At 44.7% G+C, this 20,891-nt stretch overlaps 1 protein-coding gene across 1 annotated transcript in view; it reads right to left on the reverse strand.

Moving 5' to 3' along the window:
* Positions 1-20,891, reverse strand: part of CDH23 (cadherin related 23) — a 498,190-nt gene that overhangs the window by 150,739 nt on the left and 326,560 nt on the right. Inside the window, exons 19-24 of the mRNA XM_077821918.1 lie at positions 18,868-18,984; positions 16,595-16,707; positions 12,708-12,815; positions 8,812-9,001; positions 5,001-5,146; positions 3,881-4,100 (exon numbers count right to left, since the gene is read on the reverse strand). Of these exons, the coding sequence (XP_077678044.1) occupies positions 3,881-4,100; positions 5,001-5,146; positions 8,812-9,001; positions 12,708-12,815; positions 16,595-16,707; positions 18,868-18,984 (894 nt within the window). The remainder of the gene's footprint in view (positions 1-3,880; positions 4,101-5,000; positions 5,147-8,811; positions 9,002-12,707; positions 12,816-16,594; positions 16,708-18,867; positions 18,985-20,891) is intronic.

A 20,891-nucleotide genomic window follows, 5' to 3' on the forward strand; every position in this document is an offset into this window, starting at 1 on the left:
AGGCTTCTAAGCCCTGGTCTACACTAGGACTTTAGGTCGAATTTAGCAGCGTTAAATCGATGTAAACCTGCACCCATCCACACGATGAAGCCCTTTATTTCGACTTAAAGGGCTCTTAAAATCGATTTCCTTACTCCACCACTGACAAGTGGATTAGTGCTTAAATAGGCTTTGCTGGGTCGAATTTGGGGTACTGTGGACACAATTCGACGGTATTGGCCTCCGGGAGCTATCCCAGAGTGCTCCATTGTGACTGCTCTGGACAGCACTCTCAACTCAGATGCACGATTGTTTGCCGTTGCTCTGACGCAGGGAGGGGCGACTGACGACACGGCTTACAGGGTTGGCTTACAGGGAGTTAAAATCAACAAAGGGGGTAGCTTTACATCAAGGAGCATTTCAGGCAGGACTTCGCGGAGGGTTCCAATAAGAAATGGTGGTGCACCTAAGTTATTGTTCTTATTGGAACAAGGAGGTTAGTCTGGCCTCTGATTGATACATGGCTAGATTTACCTCGCTGCACCTTCTCTGTGAGTGACTGCAGTGTGACCTAGAGGAATGAGTCCCCTAGACGGGGGGCTGGGGGGGTTTGCAAATGAGTACAAAACAAATCTGGTCTATTTCTTGTTTTGATACACTCCATCTATCTTTTACATCTTTGGCTGGCAGCAGACGGTGCAGAAGGACTGCATGCCATCCACATCTCATGGCTGCTCGGCAGAAGTTGGTACAATAGGATGGCTAGCCATCCTCATCTCTTGTCTGCCCGGCAGAAGATGATGCAATAGGACTGCTAGCAATCCGTATCGCCTGCCTGCTCACCATAAGATGGTTCAATAGGACTGACTGCAGGACTAAAGAGAATGACCTGATCAAGTCACTCCAAATTTAGTCCCTGCGCCCATGTCTGCCCAGGCACTCCTGATCGACTTCACAGAGGCGACCAGGACACCTCGGATATGACGATGACGGCTACCAGTCCTATCGCACCGTCTGCTGCCACAAGGCAATGGGTTGCTGCTACTGTGTAGCAATGCAGTACCGCTTCTGCCAGCACCCAGGAGACATACGGTGACAGTGAGCTGAGCGGGCTCCATGCTTGCCGTGGTATGGCGTCTGCACAGGTAACTCAGGAAAAAAGGCGCGAAACGATTGTCTGCCCTTGCTTTCACGGAGGGAGGGGAGAACGGGGGCCTGACGATATGTACCCAGAACCACCCGCAACAATGTTTTAGCCCCATCAGGCATTGGGATCTCAACCCAGAATTCCAATGGACAGCGGAGACTGCGGGAACTGTGGGATAGCTACTCAGAGTGCAACACTCCGGAAGTCGACTCTAGCCTCGGTACTGTGGAAGCACTCCGCCGAGTTAATGCACTTAATGCACTTAGAGCATTTTCTGTGGGGACACACACACTCGAATATATAAAACCGATTTCTAAAAAAACGACTTCTATAAATTCGACCTAATTTCATAGTGTAGACATACCCTAAGGAAACCAAGCAGTCATGGTGTAAGAGGGAAGGTCCTCTCATGGATCAGTAACTGGTTAAAAGGTAGGAAATAAAGGATATGAATAAATGGACAATTTTCACAGTGAAGAGAAGTAAAGAGCAGGGTTCCCAAGGATCTGTACTGGGATCAGTGCTGTTCAACATATTCATAAATGATCCGAAAAAAGCGGTGGAACAGTGAGGTGGCGGAATTTGTAGATGATACAAAATAACTCAAGATTGTTAAGTCCAGAGCAGATTGTGAAGAGCTAGAAAGGGATCTCACAAAACTGGGTCACTTGGTGACAAAATGGAAGATGAAATTCAATGGTGGTAAGTGGAAAATAGTGCACATTGGAAAACATAATCCTAATTATACATACTGTGACAGGGTCGGGCCAGATGGCTATAGGAGAGTAATAGAAGGCAGATATATTAGCCCCAGGCTAAGTAGGTCCCTTTTCCCTGGGTAAGGTAACAGGGAAGGTTCCAGAACAATCAGGAACCTTCTGGAGACAATTAAGACAGGCTGATTAGAACACCTGCAGCCAATCAAGAAGCTGCTAGAATCAATTAAGGAAGGCTAATCAGGGCACCTGGGTTTTAAAAAGGAGCTCACTTCAGTTTGTGGTGTGCGAGTGAGGAGCTGGGAGCAAGAGGCACTAGGAGCTGAGAGTGAGAATGCAGACTGTTGGAGGTCTGAGGCGTACAAGCATTATCAGACACCAGGAGGAAGGTCCTATGGTGAGGATAAAAAAGGTGTTGGGAGGAGGCCATGGGGAAGTAGCCCAGGGAGTTGTAGCTGTCGCACAGCTGTTCCAGGAGGCACTCTAGACAGCTGCATTCCACAGGGCCCTGGGCTGGAACCCAGAGTAGAGGGCGGGCCCAGGTTCCCCCCAGATCCTCTCAACTCCTGGTCAGACACAGGAGGCGTAGACCTGGACTGTGGGTTCAGAAAAACGGCCAAGCCGAGGGCTGCCGTGAAGCTCCAAGGCGAGCAAATCCTCCAATAAGCGCAAGACCTATCAAGGTAGAGCAGGAACTTTGTCACAATACAAAATAATGGGATCTAAATTAGCTGTTACCACTCAAGAAAGAGATCTTGGTGTCACTGTGGATGCTCCCTGCGAACATCCACTCAATGTGCAGCAGTCAAAAAAGCTAACAGAATGTTAGGAACTAGTAGGAAAGGGATAGATAATAAACATCATAATGCCACTATACAAATCCATGGTACAACCACACCTTAAATACTGCATGCAATTCTCAAAAAATATTAGAACTGACAAAGGTACAAAGATGGGCAATGAAAATGATTAGGAGTAGGAACAACTTCCATGTGAGAAGAGATTAAAAAGGTTGGGACAGTTCATTTCAGAGAAGAGAGGACTAAGGGGGGATATGATAGATGTCTATAAAATCATAAATGGTGTGAAGAAAGTGAATTGGGAAGTGTTATTTTCCCCCCTCATATAACATAAGAGCTAGGGGTCACCCAATGAAATTAATAGGCAGAAGGTTTAAAACATACACACAAAAGGAAGTAGTTCTTCACATAATGCACAGTCCACCTGTGGAACTCATTGCCATAGGATGTTGTGCAGGCCAAAAACATAACTGGGTTAAAAAAAGAATTAGATAAGTTCATGGAGGATATGTCCAGCAATGGCAATTAGTCAGGACGATCAGGGTTGCAATCTCATGCTCAGGGTATGTCTAAACCTCCAACTGCCAGAAGCTGGGACTGAATGACAGAGGATGGATCAGTCGATAATTGCCCTGTTCTGCTCATTCCTGCTGAAGCACCTGGCACTGGCCACTGTCAGAGACAGGATATGGGGCTAGATGGACTATTGGTCTGATCCAATATGGCTATTCTTAGGCTTATGTATGGCTATTAAGTAAACTTACATGAATTAAAACACTAGGTCAGCTCTGAGAACAAAAGGTCAGCTCTGAGAACCCAACCCCCAAGCAACACAGAAACTCAGTCCCCTTCAGGCAAAGATCCAGGTAAACAGACTGTCCTTGCAACACACCCTGAAAGGAACAGAAATGCCAGGGCAGTCAGAGCAATGGAGGAAACAAATCCACAAATCTAGGTTCTCCCCACCTCCACTGACAGTGCCATGCCTTCATTTTCTCAGTGCTCATGTCTGGGCACTGCTAGCATGAGCACCCCAGCTGATCTCACTTATGAGGAAGACATACTCCTAAACCGTGTAGGGACAGCAGTACGAGGATAGCCCCCTCCCGATGCATGGCAGTGGGGATTCTGGGACTAGGGGTATGAAAACAAGTCCTGCCCTGCCAGTCAGGTCTAGGAAAGAACGCCAAGTGTTGGCGTGAGTGTAACGGCCTTGGGATGCCCAGCCCTGCAGTCACCTCTGACAGTCAGGGTGCTGGTGGAACTCTTGGACGGCACTCCCGCATCACTTGCTACCACCCTGAGGTAATACTCGGAGATCCTCTCCCTGTCCAGCACTGCCGTGGAGTTGATGAGCCCACTGCTGCTGTTGATGAGGAAGTCCATTCGGGGCATGCCCACCTGCATGCGGTAGGTCACCTGCCCATTCAGACCCTCATCCAGGTCTATGGCCACCACCTAGTGAGGATGGAGGGGAAAAGCGAGCATGAGAAAGAAACCGACATCACACTTCTCATATTAGAGCCCTGAATGTGTTGCCTTGGTCAAAATAAAATAAAAATACATAAACTTTAGACCCAGAGAGCGAGAGAGTCCATTTCCCACAGTCTCCGAGTTAAACACAAAGGGTACTTTGACTGTCACATCTGCTAGTGGTTACAGTACATAGAACCCATGGTGTGTCACATCTGTGGGGAGAGGTTTCAGGAGTGGGAGTTCTGCTACTTAGTACTTACAGAGAGAGCTTAGCAAACATTACTTAACCCCTGCACAGCTCTTAGATGGCCAGTACTGACATTTCATTTCTGCAGGTGGAGAAATGAAGGTACAGAGACGGCAAGTGACCTGCCCCAAGCCACAGCAAGAGTCAATGACAGAGCCAGGACCTGAGCTCAGGAGTTCCCCATTTTTAGCCCTGTGCTTAAACAACTGTACACACACCTCTCTCACAGAGAAAGGGGCTAGTGAGAGACAGAGGTTGGGTGAGGAGAAAACAACCCCTTTATCACCATCACAATCGCAGGTAAATTAACCTGAGCCAGGTTCCTGGCATTTGGTTAGGTCCCTAATATTGCCTGTCTTATGGAGTCTGGGGCTCAGAAATGAACTATCATTTACTGTATCCCCATTTTATACAATGCTGGCTGCTGACTGTGGCCATATTTATCTGCGGGAGGGTACTGACTTCACAGAAGGCTCTCACCAAAATGTAGCGACGATAATCATACTAAACAGTTCCATAGGACTGGCACTTCCATAGCACTTTTACAAACGGTGGTGGTTAATACAGGTTAACATGGCTACACCACCACTGCAAAATACAGGTTGAAACAGAAATGATGAAAGCAGCAGATTCACCTGGAAGACGGAGGAACCTGCTGGAAGGCCTTCAGGGATCTCAGCAACGAAAGGCAGGTTCTGGAAGGTGGGATCATTGTCATTGAGGTCCAGCAAATTCACAAAAACCATGGCACTACCAGTAGCCCGTAAAGGCGGTCTCCCACCTGCAGGAAAGGCACAACTTCAATCGACAAGCAAGGTTAACGGCAGAAATCCTCCAGAACAAATGTCACTGACAGTTCTACAGGGTCACCTTTCTTTCTAGAAGGAGAGTGATGTAGGATGATTCTCCCCTGGCTGGATCTAGTAGAGATACCACTAGAACTAGAATTGGCAGGCCACGCATAAGACCGGCCATACTGCGTCAGACCAAAGGTCCATCAAGCCCAGTATCCTGTCCTCTGACAGTGGCCAATGGCAGGTGCCCGAAAGGGAATGAACAGACAGGTTATCATCAAATGATCCATGCCCTGTCACCCAATCCCAGCTTCTGGCAAACAGAGGCTAGGGACACCATTCCTGCCCATCCTGGCTAATAGCCATTGATGGACCTATCTTCCATGAATCTATCTAGCTCCCTTTTGAACCCCATTATAGTACTGGCCTTCACAACACCCTCTGGCAAGGAGCTCCAGAAGTTGACAGTACGCTGTGTGAAAAAATACTTTCTTGTGTTTGTTTTAAACCTGCTACCTATTAATTTCCTTAGGTGGCCCCTTGTTCTTGTATTATGAGAAGGAGTAAATAAAACTTCCTTATTTACTTTCTCTATACCACTCATGATTTTATAGACCTCTATCATATCCCCCCTTAGTTGCCTCTTTTCCAAGCTGAAAAGTCCCAGTCTTATTAATCTCTCCTCATATGGAAGCCGTTCTATACCCCTAATCATTTTTGTTGCCCTTTTCTGAACCTTTTCCAATTCCAATATATCTTTTTTGAGATGGGTGACCACATCTGCACGCAGTATTCAAGGTGTGGGAGTACCATGGATTTATATAGAGGCAATATGATATTTTCTGTCTTATTATTTATCCCTTTCTTAATGATTCCCAACATTCTGTTCACTTTTTTGGACTGCCGCTGCACATTGAGTGCATGATTTCAGAGAACTATCCACAATGACTCCAAGATCTCTTTCTTGAGTGGTAACAGCTAATTTAGACCCCATCATTGTATATGTATAGTTAGGATTATGTTTTCCAATGTGCATTACTTTGCATTTATCAACATTAAATTTCATCTGCCATTTTGTTGCCCAGTCACCCATTTTTGTGAGATCCTTTTGTAGCTCTTCACAGTCTGCCTGGGATTTAACTATCTTGAGTAGTTTTGTATCATCTACAAATTTTGCCACCTCACTGTTTACCCCTTTTTCCAGATCGTTTATGAATATGTTAAATAGGACTGGGCCTAGTACAAATCCCTGGGGGACACCACTATTTACCTCTCCCCATTCTGAAAACTGACCATTTACTCCTATCCTTTGTTTCCTATCTTTTAACCAGTTACCAATCCATGTGAGAACGTTCCCTCTAAAGCAAAATAAGCAGTCATGGGATAAGAGACTTTGGTGAGGGACTTTGTCAAAGGCTTTCTGAAAATCTAAATACACTATATCCACTGGATCTCCTTTGTCCACATGCTTGTTGACCCCCTCAAAGAATTCTAGTAGATTGGTGAGGCATGATTTTCCTTTACAAAAACCATGTTGACTCTTCCCCAACAAATTATGTTCATCTATGTGTCTGACAATTTTGTTCCTACCTATAGTTTCAACCAATTTGCCCGGTACTGAAGTGAGGCTTACTGGCCTGTAGTTGCCAGGGTCACCTCTGGAGCCATTTTTAAAAATTGACATCACATTAGCTATCCTCCATTCACTTGGTACAGAAGCTGATTTAAATGATAGGTTACAGATGACAGTTAGTAGTCCTCCAATTTCACATTTGAGTTCCTTCAGAACTCTTGGGTGAATACCATCAGGTCCTGGAGACTTATTACTGTTTAGTTTATCAATTTGTTCAAAAACCTCCTCTAATGACACTTCAATTTGGGACAGTTCCTCAGATCTGTTACCCAAAAAGAATGGTTCAAGTTTGGGAATCTCCCTCACTTCCTCAACAGTGAAGACTGATGCAAAGAATTTATTTAGTTTCTCCACAATGTCCTTATCTTTGAGAGCTCCTTTAGCATCTTGATCATCCAGACTTCAGATACTGGGTCTCCATGCTGGAAACTAATGTCAGAGCTAGTTGACAGTTTAAAATAATCCCCTGGGAACAGCAGACAACATGATGACAATATGTGTATGTGGTTGCAGAACAAAAAATGTCTATGTTCACATGCATCCGATGAAATGGGTATTCACCCATGAAAGCTTATGCTCCAATACCACTGTTAGTCTATAAGGTGCCACAGGACTCTTTGCCACTTTTATGTTCTTAAATGATCCCCATCATACAGCGCACCTGAAAAATGTGTGCTGGTGAAATTAACACTGTGCAGTAGTAATGCAAACATGGAAGGGACAGGATTAAGGCTTACATACAACCTTACTTTGTCATTTCCTGACTTTTGAGTACTTAGCTGTGCAACTAAAAAAACAACGGTCCTCATAGGATCTTCTTTTCAGAGAAAAAGATTTATTTATTTTTAATCACTCAGCAGCTCTTTTCCCCTAAATGATTATTTAGCTAGATATCACTGGAATGTCATGCCCCAAGTATCCTGCAAATCCTGCAGGAGGGAGCCTCCTCTCCTGCAGACCTTATGTGCTGTGGCATGCTTGACTTCAGAGCAGTCCCCTCTGCCCCAGGGATCTCACAAGCCTCACAGAAGAGACACCAGCCTGGGGCTGCAGCCCTCGTGATATAGAACACAGAAGCAGGGTTTCCCTCTTGCACATGACAGCAGCTCCACTTGAATGGCGTGCAGTAGCAGAGGTCCCCTCCTGCTGACCTCCTTCAGTCTGCAGAAGAGGAGCTCCTCTCATATCCTTCTTATGGGTGGGAGGAGGTTTGTAAAAGCCCTGCCGCAAACCCTTACAGAGAATGCCTGGGTTGGGGCAAAGGCTCTTAAAGTTTCCCTAACTTTTACTTTGTAGGACCCAGTTAAATTAACCACGTGTGCAAACATCACAGCCTTTGCCAGCTGCACACTCTACACGCTGAGTGAGCAAATCCTTCCGAAACACACTGTACATGCACAAAGTGCAATCTGGTCATAACTCAATGAAAGCAAACTCAGTTTTCACCATAACACTCAAAAGCACTTCTCCACAGGAAGGGTTAATTTTAGGCCAATTTCACCTCTCTCATCTAATTTGTCTGCACTATTAAACGAAATCACAAAAATTGCATTTTTTTTATATAATTGGGCAAGTATTTCCTCTCCCTCCCCATTCTTCTCCTCAGAAATGGCTCATCTATTTTGCTCAAAATAAAAAAAAACAAAAACAAAAAACCCTAAATTGCCTTTAAGCAGAGACCAGACTTGGAAAAAAATTTTAGCCTGCTATGAGAAAGTTTCAGAAAAGTACATGCAAGTGAAAACAGAAAGTTAGAATGGAAATGCTTATGTAACCTTAGCCACAGTGGTTGCTACCAGTCCTGCTATGTCAAAAACAATTATGCAACATGATAATTTAAGGGAATTCTATCATGCCACTCCAATAACTTACACTCTGCTTGATAACGGTACAAAGAGAAAAAACAGAATGCAAAAATAGACAGATCCTATATTTGGAGCAACAGGAGACACAAATGGCAAAGGCATACAGTAAGCAAAGAGAAGCAGCATGGCGCAGAATAACTGAGCTGGAGCTTACGGTCAGTGACGGAGACCACGATCTTCCTCATCAGTTCAGCTTCTTGGGGGTTTGGGTTCTCTCTATCCAACACGACCCCCGTGGTCCGGATCTTCCCCGTGGTGCTGTTGAGACTGTAGAATTTATTCGGTGGCCTGATGCTGTACACAAGGGAGCCATTCTCAGCCAGGTCAGGGTCAATAGCAACCACCTGAAGAGACCAAAGTGCAGATGTCAGTCTGCTAAATCGGGGAACCCTGTTCAGTGCAGCGCATCCACGCAGCCAACTCTTGGATCTGAGATGAAAAACTGAAAAGGAAATTAAAGGAAACCAAAAAGGAATAAAAAATTAAGTGCACTAAAGAGCTTGTGTTGCCCCATGATTTGAAAAATCACCCTCTTTAAGCATCATTCTCTTCTGTGTCATACATTTTCTGTTTTATTTTTCTCCCTTGGAGCTTTTAATTCTCAGGGATACTTACATAAAAATAAGAACTTTGTTACTTAGGACTTTACTGCTCCTGTGGCTTGTCCCTCACCTGAATTAGTATTATGTTGGTGATATAATTATAATTTTTCCAGCAACTAATTGTGATGTCAAATGCAAGATGACTTTCAGTGGGGAATAAGCAGCAGGAGCAGTGGCATGCTGAAGAAATACACATTGTGTTTCATACAAGACATCCCTACAGCTCAAAAATAATGGAAGAGAAATATGGAACCCTTATATGGCACCTTCCATCACAGCATTTTACTGAGACTAATCAACCTGCACAGTTTCCCTGTGAAGTAGACGAGGATTATTTGCCCAGCACTTAAGTGCAGCCTCTTTCTTGGGTGGAAGGTGGGTGCTGTAACAACAACCTCATACAACAATTTAGGAGAGTAAATAGAGAAGAATACAGCATCCAACTCAAACTGCAAGGGGAATTCAGACAGACAAATTACCCCCACAGAATTTGATATGGACACTAGGGTTAATTTACAAAAAGTTCCATCAGAGTTTTAATTGCCACAAGGGAGCAGGGCCTTGGTCTTACAGCTCATCTGTGTTGGGATATAGAAGCTGGAGCATTTGCCAACTGGCAACAGTTGATTTTTAGGAGCCAGTGGCCCAGCCCTGAAACCTCTAAACCCTGAATCTTTCTGCTCAACTCACCCCATTTTACACAGAAATCATCGCACAAATGGCAGATAACATTGCCTGGATACCACAGCAATAGCAATGGCAGAGATTTATTATTTGTATTGTGCCCCAAAACATGTTAGGTGCTTTACAATGGTGCACCTAGCACAATAAGGCCCTGATTGGGGCTCCTGAGTACCACTGTAATGCACCAAAATATGTATGCAAATAGTAATGAAGTGTACCTTAGTACTGTACTATACTATACAATGTAGGTAAAATGGGTGGGATTATTGGCAGAGTGGAAATTGCAACTCTGAACATCATAGCTTTTACCAGGCCTCAAGCTCCGCACAAACTGCTGCACCCAAATAGACCAATGGTCAACAAGTCCAGTACCCTGTCTCTGAGGATCACCATTGATGGAAGCTTCATAGTAACAAAGAGCACAAGAATATTTAGAGATGGAAGGAAGCCCATCCAGCCCCTGCCCAGTTAATGTCTGTCCACGTGATCTAAGTGTCTGTTCTAACTCCTTCAGGCGTGTACTTACAAGTGCAGAGATCCAGTGGCAGAGCAAAGGGTTACAAAGCAATATGCCATAGGAATCACCACCTCCGTTTGCCTTTATCAGCCACAATGCTTCATTTTAATTACACAGGAATAAATTATATTTGCTCAGCATAAATAATAATAATTTAACACATTATTAATCCCCTCTGCTTTCCCTTATCCTGCTGCCGACAGATTCTTCCCAATAGGAACAGATGCAGAAGGAGCCACAGCCATGTGTCCAAGTGAATCGTGCACTCAGAAAGCATAGCTTGCTCCCCCATGGGGAAGGGGAAGCAGATAGGCCAGCTAAGGTGATGCAGAGTTAATTTCTGCAAGGTGGGCTTGGAATGGAATCTATTCTCCCTCCCGCTCCAAGATTAATGTTTCACTACAGGATTTTTTCCCCAGTCTTTCCTGTTTGATGATTTTGTGGATTCTCTTCACTTTTCCCTCATTTATTTTCTGTTTCACGCTCATCATTTTTCTCCCAGTGTGATGGAAAATAATTCTCTCTCCTCCTTTCTTTTATTTTGCTGAAGAGATTTGAAAGACTTTAAATCAATGCCTTTCAGAGAGGTCCTTGAGGGAGATCACAGGCGAGGCTAGGAAAGCAGAAGTGAGCCAAAAACATTGTTTTAAAGACACACACACACACACACACAGAGGAAAGATTGCAACATGCGTGGGGTGGGAAGCATGGCTGCAGTTCAAGGACTGTGTTCTCCAAATGGACTTTCATGCCTTTATAATCATATCAGGGCCCAGATGCACAGTGGAGGACACAAAGTTCAAGTCCCATATTGCACATGGATCAGATTCCAGCCTCATGCTGTAGAGAGCCTGCACTATCTCTAAGGAAACTGCAGTGATTGGTGTAGTCTCAACATGTTAAACTCTGATCCTTCAAAGACTTAACTTTCTGCACTGTAACAACAGTCCTATTAGCTTTAATGAGATTACCTACTGAACATAAAGCTAAGCATGTGTATAAGTCTTGGCAAAATCAGGGCTTTAGATTGCTAAATTAATATTTACTAGAGGAAGCAGGTACATGGGATAACTCCAGGCTATATCCTCAGCTAGTGCAAATGGACAAATCCACCTAGGGCAGTGGAGTTACACTGATTTACACCAGCTAAGGACCCACTTTTCAATTTTCATTTTTTTAAAATGAGAAGTATCTGCCATGGTGCTGAGATCTTCATAATTTTAAACCGCGCTGGGGTCCCTGAATGGGAGCTGCCATTTCACTGGCACTTTCCAGCAAGAAAGCCAATCAGCTGATAGAGTCCCCTCTTCTGCAGTGGAATCTACTCACGCAGACCCTCTCGCCCACATGGAGTCCCACTGACGTCAAGTAGCTTGAGACAAAGCAACTGCTATTTAGTAGATAAATGAGTGAAATGGCTGGGGACTTCTGTTTTAAGGTCAATAATGATATTTATTAGAAAATGCTACAAAACATTGTGGAGACATTTAAACCATTGTTAAAACAAAACATTGTGGAGACATTTAAACCATTGTTAAATTAAACAAGAAAATCCCTTAATAGGCAGCAGAATTTGGCTTTAATCAGCCAGGAAAGCCTCTAGCCTTGTTCCTGTATTCATCTGCTAAACAGCAGTACAAACTTTCTCAGCAGACGTGCAAGATGGTGGCTGTTTCATTTATTATGGTTAATAACAATTTAACCTTATTGGTGATTTATCCAACCAGATGATGTGGTTATTGCATTTTTACAATCAATGTGCAGTTTTCCTTTCAACAAAGGCCTGTTAACTCCATGACTTTAAGCACCAGGATTTCCTTCCTGTATCCCACTTTCTGGCCATGTGAACACCACTGGATTAAAGGAACAGACTTCTTACAATACCTATTCTCTGCATTGTGCCAAACACAGTGAATGTGGCGAAAATGAATTTGGCACAGTGTGCCAAATCCTGCCTGGGAGAGTGCCAGGGCTGGCATGATGGAGGGGACCGGAGATGGCAAGTCAGGATGGAGAGATATATATACACAATGGTGCTGCAGGGCTCAGGGTTGGTATAGCAGGACTGAGGTACCCTGGCAGCTCTGTGAGGCAGAAGCATGCACAGATCTTTGTCTCCAGTTAAAGGCATCAGCCCTTCAATAGTACATATGCTAAAAGTCAGTCCAGACAGCACAAAGATTAAAACTAGTTTCTTTGTGCTTCTGGATTCAGAGGGTGCATTCTGTTGGCTGTCATGGCACATACCGTTGTGACATCGGAGTCTGGGGGGGTCATTTCCACCAGGTTAATGAAGTACGGATCATCCTTCCACATGGGATAGTTATCGTTAATGTCCAGCAAAGTGATGTTCACCTGCAAAATGATAAGTGTGAATATGGACTCTCCTATCCAGTAAGCAGCACGGTATGACTCTAGAGTAGCTGCAAATCTACCTCAGTGCTTCTGCATATTCATGTCAGATAGGGTTGGGCTTACAATGTCTGACCCTGGTCCCTTCACCTTTCCCTCTGAGCCAGTGTCACAAATGAGGTCATTTTAGCAAGACGGCTGTCCCTGTGGGTAGCTCCGAAATGATGAGTGTAATTAAAAGGATTTCTTCTTAAAGCCAATTCATTGTCTCTACCAGACGAGAAGGTGCTTCTCACCATGCACCGTTTCAGGAGCACTGTGCTGAGTGCCATGAGAGCTTCTCCATAAACACTGCTGTCTAGAGCCAAGTGAAACAGTCACAACAAGTACAGAAATTTGACCAATTCGGCCAATCTCTGATGTTTTCATTATTTGAACTTATTTGCTGAATAGTCTCAGTCTGTATGTTGGGTGGCATGTTCCATATCTGAAATCCGAAGAAAGTTGGTTTGTTTTGTATGGATATATAGGTCGAATGGCGTGGTTTCCTTTCCTTGACTGGACAAGCATAACACTTTGATTCAGGTTTAGAGTGAATCCTTGCACTGATGAATTCAGAGTGAGTTTTACATGAATATTCTTCTACATTCCCTTAAAAGTTGCTGTTTCCACAAACATTCCTATCTGTGAACTCGCTGAGTAGGACAGTGGTTTGGGCATTTTCCATACTGGGACCCCATGTTACAACAGAAGAAAACTGCAGAATTCCTAATGCCTAGTCATAAAGGGAGGGTTCTTGTGATCGTTGGGCTAAGAACCACACACAAGCAGACTCATGGAAAATGGACACTGAAGGCACAGAGAAAGGGAATTTGTTTGAACATGCAAACAAATATTTGCAGGACATTTTTTACACTCTTCCCCAAACTCTCACCTTTCCTGGGCTCTGGTCCACATACTCCCTGCTATGGCCCAGAACCAAACAAATCCTGGTCACCTTACATGAACGGCCCCAGTAAGTCAATGGCACTAATTCCACAAGTAAGGCCAACAGGATGTAAACCGAAACTGGACCTCCAGATGTTGCAGTTTGAGGGAGGCCAAGGGGAGCTGCCTGATTTCCCATGGCAGGCAGTGCAATGCAAGATAGCCAATGCTGGTAAGGGCTGTAGTTGGGGTGCCATTGTTCATTACAACTGCCCTATTGTAGCAAAGTTAGCCATTCTCCATTTGAAAAGTTTTGGCAGGGCTGAGAGCAGCTGCTTCCCTCATAAACTCTAATCAGAGACACTACAAGATGCAGTCTGAGCAATTTCCTTGATCTCTCACTACCCTGATAAATTATTTACAGAGTTTGAAATTCCCATTAATTTAGCAGCCTGGGGCTGCTGTTTATTGAACAGGGCATTTTACTGTATTTCTGAAAGTTCTCTTCCCAGTAAGGCACCTAACTCAGTCATTGTGGCAGGATGTAGGGATCACAGGGGAAGAATGTTAGGAAAGGGAGGAAAAAGCAAAGAACAAGACCATTAAGTGAAAGAAGCAAGAAGGGAATGAGCGAGGGATAGGCAACGGGTAAGAGAACATGGATGGTGGGTGCAGAGCAGGGAGCAACAGAGAAGCAGAAAAGGGTACAGAATACAAAGCAGGAAGAGAATGGCACTCTGAAGTGTTAACTTTTTTTTCCAATGTAAGAAAAGGAGGTGGCTGGGGGTGGGTCCACAGGGTCCAGATGGCTCATGGGATTGGCGGTGGGATGCAGAGCCTTTCACACGCTAGCTCTCCGGTTTAAATCCAGGCCAAGTCAAGAGCGATCAAAATAAAAAGTCTCAGAGGGGAAGAATAAATAAAAGGGGAGGAGGGACAACAAGAAAAGGCCTGCCCAGCGCTTGGGTTAGTGAAAGTACATCTATACGTTTATGTGCACGTTCTGCTTCCAGCTTCACCTTGGGGCTGTGTGGAAAGGCCCCATGTTTCTGCTAATCTGTGAGGGATGGAGGTGATGGCAGAAGGTTGCTGCTGAGGAAACCTGAATCAAAGTGCAGTTTAGCTTTGGGAGGGTGACTAGGCTAACTGGGCAGGCACAGAGCAAAACACTGTCAGGTAACCACTTCTATTGAATTTCAAGCCCTGGTTCATGGGGCACCTTTCTTTTTAAACACAAACCCTCCTAACATTTCCAGTACATTTTTCCTTAGTGCCAAATCCCACTCTTTTAGTCCTCACGCACACCAGAAAGCAAGCATACATACATATACACTGACTGTAAACCAGCTGTTGACTGTAACAGCTTTAAGAGTTTTAACCAGCTCTTACAAGCTCTCTCTATTATCATTCATGTGCAAGAGAATACACAGTGGGGATGCAGGAACCCTATCATGCCTGTCCCAGCATTCGGGGCTCAGACAGCTGTCCCCAGCTGCTGGTTGCTTCTACAATATCACTCCAAAGCTCAAAGAGATGCTAAGTCAAGATCAGGATTTTAAGATTAGCAAATAGTCTCCTAAAACAAACCAAAGCAAACCGTGCATGTGTCTATTTAGCTCAAAAGGAGACTGAGGGTCAGATCACGCAATTCAGAGAGATGCACATTTGTTCAGCCACACGCAGGTGGAACACGGGTGCCATCCAGTGGTAGGTCAGGAGAATCTCAAGTTTGTGGTCTCCAGGGCTATCCCAGGCACTGTTTTCTATTTAAGGCACAGAAGAGGTTTGTTAGGTGAAGCTCAGATGTGTATTCCCAATGGATATCCCGGAGGATTTGCACATGGGGCCTGCTGAGGGTATGCTGAATCACAAGCATAGGCTCTTTAGGGCTGTTTCATAACATCTGAGAAAGAAAAGACCTAGCAGATCAATTGCTCCATTACCTAGAGGCAGATGCAGGATTGTTCTCTACAGCACATTCTCTCTCTTTCATGTGCTTTCCAGTCCCATTTTAAGGCCCCAAGCTTACACTGCTTCCCTTGGGATATTAACCCACAGCTAAACTGTTCCCTTTCTCCCAGGTGCTGTTCTATTTCAAGACACTGGAGTGGCATGTCAACTTATTCCGGGGTGTGCATACATTCACTGTGTGGATTTCTGGGGGCGTGTAAAGGTGGGGCAGTAGCTGCTGGTCAGCTGGTGTGAATCCCAACACGTTCATTCTCTAGGGTTATCACAGGCAATGTTTGCTATTTAAAGGGCACTAGCATGGTTTGTTAGGGAACCCCAGGCATGTATGTCCTATGAAGATCCCAGGAGCACTGGGTTTTGGGCTCTTCTTTCCTATTCAAAAGGTGGTGCAGTGGCTGGTGAATCCTGGGTGCATATTCCAGCTAAATGCAATAGTCAAACTTTAATCAGACACCAACTTCCCACCAAGTTTTCAGGTTCTCTAATTACAGATACTTTTAGGAAATAGGTTAAGGTATTCCATTCCAGAAACTGTCTTTGCCTTTTAATGAATTTATTAGGAGACTGGTCCTCTCCCATGTAGCCTCAAAGAGGACACAGCAGCAGACACGCCAGCCACTCAGACTCAGCAGGACTGTAACCTGCCTGCCCTAGATTCAACAGGAAACATCAAGCTATCAAGGGGGTACTGTACCCAGCACCAGCAAGAACTACCTCAGAGAGCTCTCCCCTTTAGCACTGCAAAGACACTTCCAGCGACTCGCAAGTGGAAGAACAGATTCAAGAAGGACTGTCATCCTTATATTAGTACCGGCTGCTCATTACATCTCTTGTACTATCAGAGCAAGGAGCAGTTTTGCTGAGACAAAAGCATTTGAACTCACAGTGGCAATGCCTGTTTTCTGGTTGTGACCCACGCCACCATCCACGGCCCGGACAATGAGTATGTACTCTGATTTGGCCTCCCGGTCCAGCAAAGAGGTTGTGGTGATTTCACCTGCAGAAAGGGGAAATGGGAGAGACATAGGATAAAAGTGATTCCTGGGCACTTGCCCAGATGGGATAAAGAGAGTGGCATGAGCATTTGGAAATACTAAAGAACAAAAGTGTACATAAGCCTGAATATATGAGTAAAAAAGAGAGAGAGATCATTGTGAAGGGGTGAAAAGTTCCCATTTGGAAACGTGATCAGTTTCTTCCACAAATGAGCATACGCAGAGAGCTGAGAGACATGGACAGTGAAAGAGAAGCAATGTCAATTCCATGATTCTGTTTAAAACAGACACCTATAATTTTCTAGGGCAATCTTTGTAAATCCTCAGAGGGGTCCACTCCATCCCTTCCCCCGGTAAGGTAAGGGTACTTAAGAGGACTGGTATCCTCCCACTCTCGATACGTTTAAGTATTCCTAGTAAGGGCCATGTTTTAAGTTTTGTGTGAGGGCATTAGAGTACTCGGTCACTTCAGTGACACTAGATGAGTGACCTGTCTATATTTGTAATTAGCTATTGGAACTTGAGATTCCAGCCATGACCTAGGGACAATGAGTCATGGTGACACTAACGATCCCCTTGAAACAGCCATGGTGAGGACCAGATCAGTGATGTGGTTGTGTAGTAGCGTGTTCTGTGATGGAACACTCGTACAAACAGATCCACTCTGCAATGCACTTGTCCGTCTTTTTGCTGCGATTGCAGACTCAGGCTGTGCAAAGCTTGTGAAACAAAGTCTAGAAATAATCTGGACGAATTCAGGCTCTGCTTTGTTGCTCTCAAAGTTCAGATATATTAACCTAGATGACAGGTAATCTGTGACATCACTGTAATGTTACCTGGCTTGAGCTCAGTGACTTCACAGCCTTGTGAGGACATCACTGTCTCTTAACGAACATGTAGAAAAAATAACACAGGAATCTGACAGCTGATATTACCAAGGTAATAGCAGCTCACGGAAAGGAGCCAAGCCTTAGTTTGATTTGGACAGCATTTTCCACGCTGTGTCAGATCACAATGACATTATTTCTGTTATCTCTTCAACCATCTGTAATCGCCTTTCAATGCCAAGTTACCTTCCTGCCATTCACCTCTTCTTCTCCCTCTACTCCGCATTCCAGTTGTTGAAAGGAGCTCAGCACGGAGGACTGTGCTCCACTATGGAGGAGATTTTATGTGAGGGGCTGTCCAGAGCAGCAATAGAAGGAAGCAGGAGGAGAGGGAATATTAATCTAGATGAGAGAAATTTAAAAGGTTAAAAGGTCTTCTTAAAATATATTTGCTTCCAAAGTTTTGTGGCATCAATTAATTCACGGGCTGAAAAAATTAATCAGTAAAAAAGTTTTAAATATGAATGTGTCGCAATGATGGATCATTCTGCCTGTCCACAAAATTGCATCTAATTAAGTGCACCTTTACAGAGCAGGTTCAGCTCATTTGAAGCAGGAACATCTCTAGAAAGTGCATACATCTTGAAGGCACTGAGCAGTCAGACACAGTTCTGCAGTATCTTTCTGTTCCACCGTTTCTTAAATGCCCTTATGTACCAATATATGCTACAATGTACCTTGATTTGCAGTGAGGCTGTGAGTGAAAGGAGTTCTTGGGTTGCACTGGATACTCAGATTTTTCCAGAGAGCTTCCTCCCAGCATTGCTAGGTCAGCAACAGCTTAGAACAATGTGATGTGAGCTTCTTCATAATCATGGCCAGTTGTGCCATCTAAAACTAATCCCAAAGCAGCCCTGGGAAATAACCCCCTTTCCCTTCTCCTAGACTGGATAACAGAGTAGAATGTTGATTAGAGATCCCCTTGGACCAGGGCCCTTTGTTTGCTAGTCACTCTCCCACTTCCTTCTTGAAAATGGCTGTGGATTTGGGAACCCTGTACTATAGTGGCAGGATGGGTAATTGTGCCTGAAGTCCTGGGACCAGGGGCACTTTATACTCCCTTAGGCCGAGTTCCTCCTACAATAAACACAGTGGGGAACATGAGAAAGATCGTGGAGAGGGGGAGGAATGGAGGGAGGAAAATGACAAGAATAAAAGGATGGATGGAAGGAAGAAAGAAAGATGCGAGAGAGGTAGAAAAGGAGAGAATATGAAAGATGCTGGAAGGAGGAAGAGAGGTGAGGGGAAAGAGAAAGATCACATGGGCAAGCTCACCTGAGCGAGCGTTGATCCGGAAGTGAGAGGAACCTTCCAGGGAGTAGATAATTGACTCTTGACCATATTCTCTGGACCGGTCCAAATCAGTGGCATTTAAAAATAGCACTGTGGCTCCTTGGAAAACACCAGAAATGAGGAATCAAAGATGCATATTTGTTAGCAAACTGATGGACAAGGGCTGGGTCAGAAAGCACAGCACCCCCAAACCAGGAAGCACTTTCATATCTATTCCCAGCTGTTCTTTCAATAGGTCTATGGTTTTCTATCCTGCTAACTGGTCCATCCCTCCAAACTGACTGCTGTATTATCAGCAGCTCTAACACCCAATTCAAACTTGTCACTATGTCCAGGAATCCCAAAGTGAGAGACAATCACTTGGCAACTCTTAAAGAAAGTACACAGGCCCTCAGGGATTTTAAGTGCCATGTTAGTGGCATTTTAATGTTAATCCAGGGGAACGAGGCTGCATGAGCCAGCTCTGGTCGGATGTGTAATCACTACCACCACCAGCTCGGTCATGACCAGCGAGCAGTTCACGATGGATTTGCTACTTACATGCCCCAGGAAAGCTGACAAGGATAAACTCTTTAACAAAAAGGTATTTAATGTTGAAGGAATTTAAGTGCCACGGTGAGGACCTTTGGTTGCATAGCTAGGAGGAAGCTGGGAGGCTGTTTCTTTCACAAGTTTCTTTCTCAGTAAGACAAGGGTGTGAACTGTATGGGAAGGTGGAGAGTGGGGGAGCTTGAGCTCTAATTGGATAGAAAGTCATTTTTGCCTTTTACAGGTTTACTCTAGCTCTTCCGGTTTTCACCATATAAGCACAAATCACGTACATGTTTTACTTGATATTTACCAGCAGAGCTACGAACAGGGAGATGCTGCTTCCTAATGCAACTGCCTGGTGAGAGCAGAAGCCCTGTTACCCCCTGGGTACAGTACGCACGGACACACAGTGTGGAAAATTAGGATTGTACCAAGCACAGGTGCTTTGGGAGTTTGTCAGGCCTCATGCTACCATGCAGGCGGGAGCAATAATTCTGCATTCAATATTCACCAGTTATAAGGATGGAGGCCCACTAGCATGGCTGAGCATCCAAGAGGAAACATGTGTGGATAGACTGCCCCTACCCATGCATTGGCCAGCCTGGGAAGGCATTGGGAGAAATACAAGCAATGCTTTTTTCCAACAATGCAGCAATGTAGGTCAGTAAACATGTGCCCCCCTACCAGTGTTCCTGGAGGTATGATCACAGATTCTGCCCTAGGCAGGCAGAATGCCACCAGTTAGCACTGCTTGGATAGCACAGCTCCTCTCCCAACCCTTATGCCACTCTACCTATAGGCACCTTCATTGAACCCTGTATGGATGTAAGTACATAATCTATTTGCGAGTGGGATTTCAAAAGCACTCAGAGTTGCCTATATCTGCTTCCAGTGAACTCTATGGGAGTTTTACCATTGACTCCAGTGGGAGCAGAGTTAGGCCAACAGGGACTGTCTTTGAACAGTGCTAGCACAATGGGGAGCCTTGGTCCATGACTCCTAATCTAGGGCTCCTAGACACTACAGCAAAACAAATAATAAATACCACCACCACCACAGAGCGCTTTAGACACGCACAGGGTGGGATTTGCAATAGTTTTGTCTGAGTTATATGCAAGAGATGTATTTTAATTTTCAACTTAAAAAAGGGACCATCACACAAACTCTGGATGGCGAACAACGTTAACAAATATATGTAACCCACTGGTCAGCATGTGTTGTGTCTCCCCCTTTGTGCCTGGTCCAGAGGATGTGAGCATTACAGTTCCAGCTGCAGAGGCCGGCTCTTTAGCTCAAGCTGTTGAGATGCAAGCTTTCAGCTCTAGAGCTCACTGGTTCAATCCCCAGTGCTGGCTGAGATGGAGGCTGTCACATATACACTTGGTAATGTGCTCATAAGTGTCATCCATCATTGAGCTATACGCCATCCCAAATCTCACCCACTAGGCAAATGCCAGAGCAAAAAGATACTCTTC

This window comes from Eretmochelys imbricata, chromosome 7 (assembly GCF_965152235.1).
Source record: "Eretmochelys imbricata isolate rEreImb1 chromosome 7, rEreImb1.hap1, whole genome shotgun sequence".
Taxonomy (NCBI): domain Eukaryota; kingdom Metazoa; phylum Chordata; order Testudines; family Cheloniidae; genus Eretmochelys; species Eretmochelys imbricata.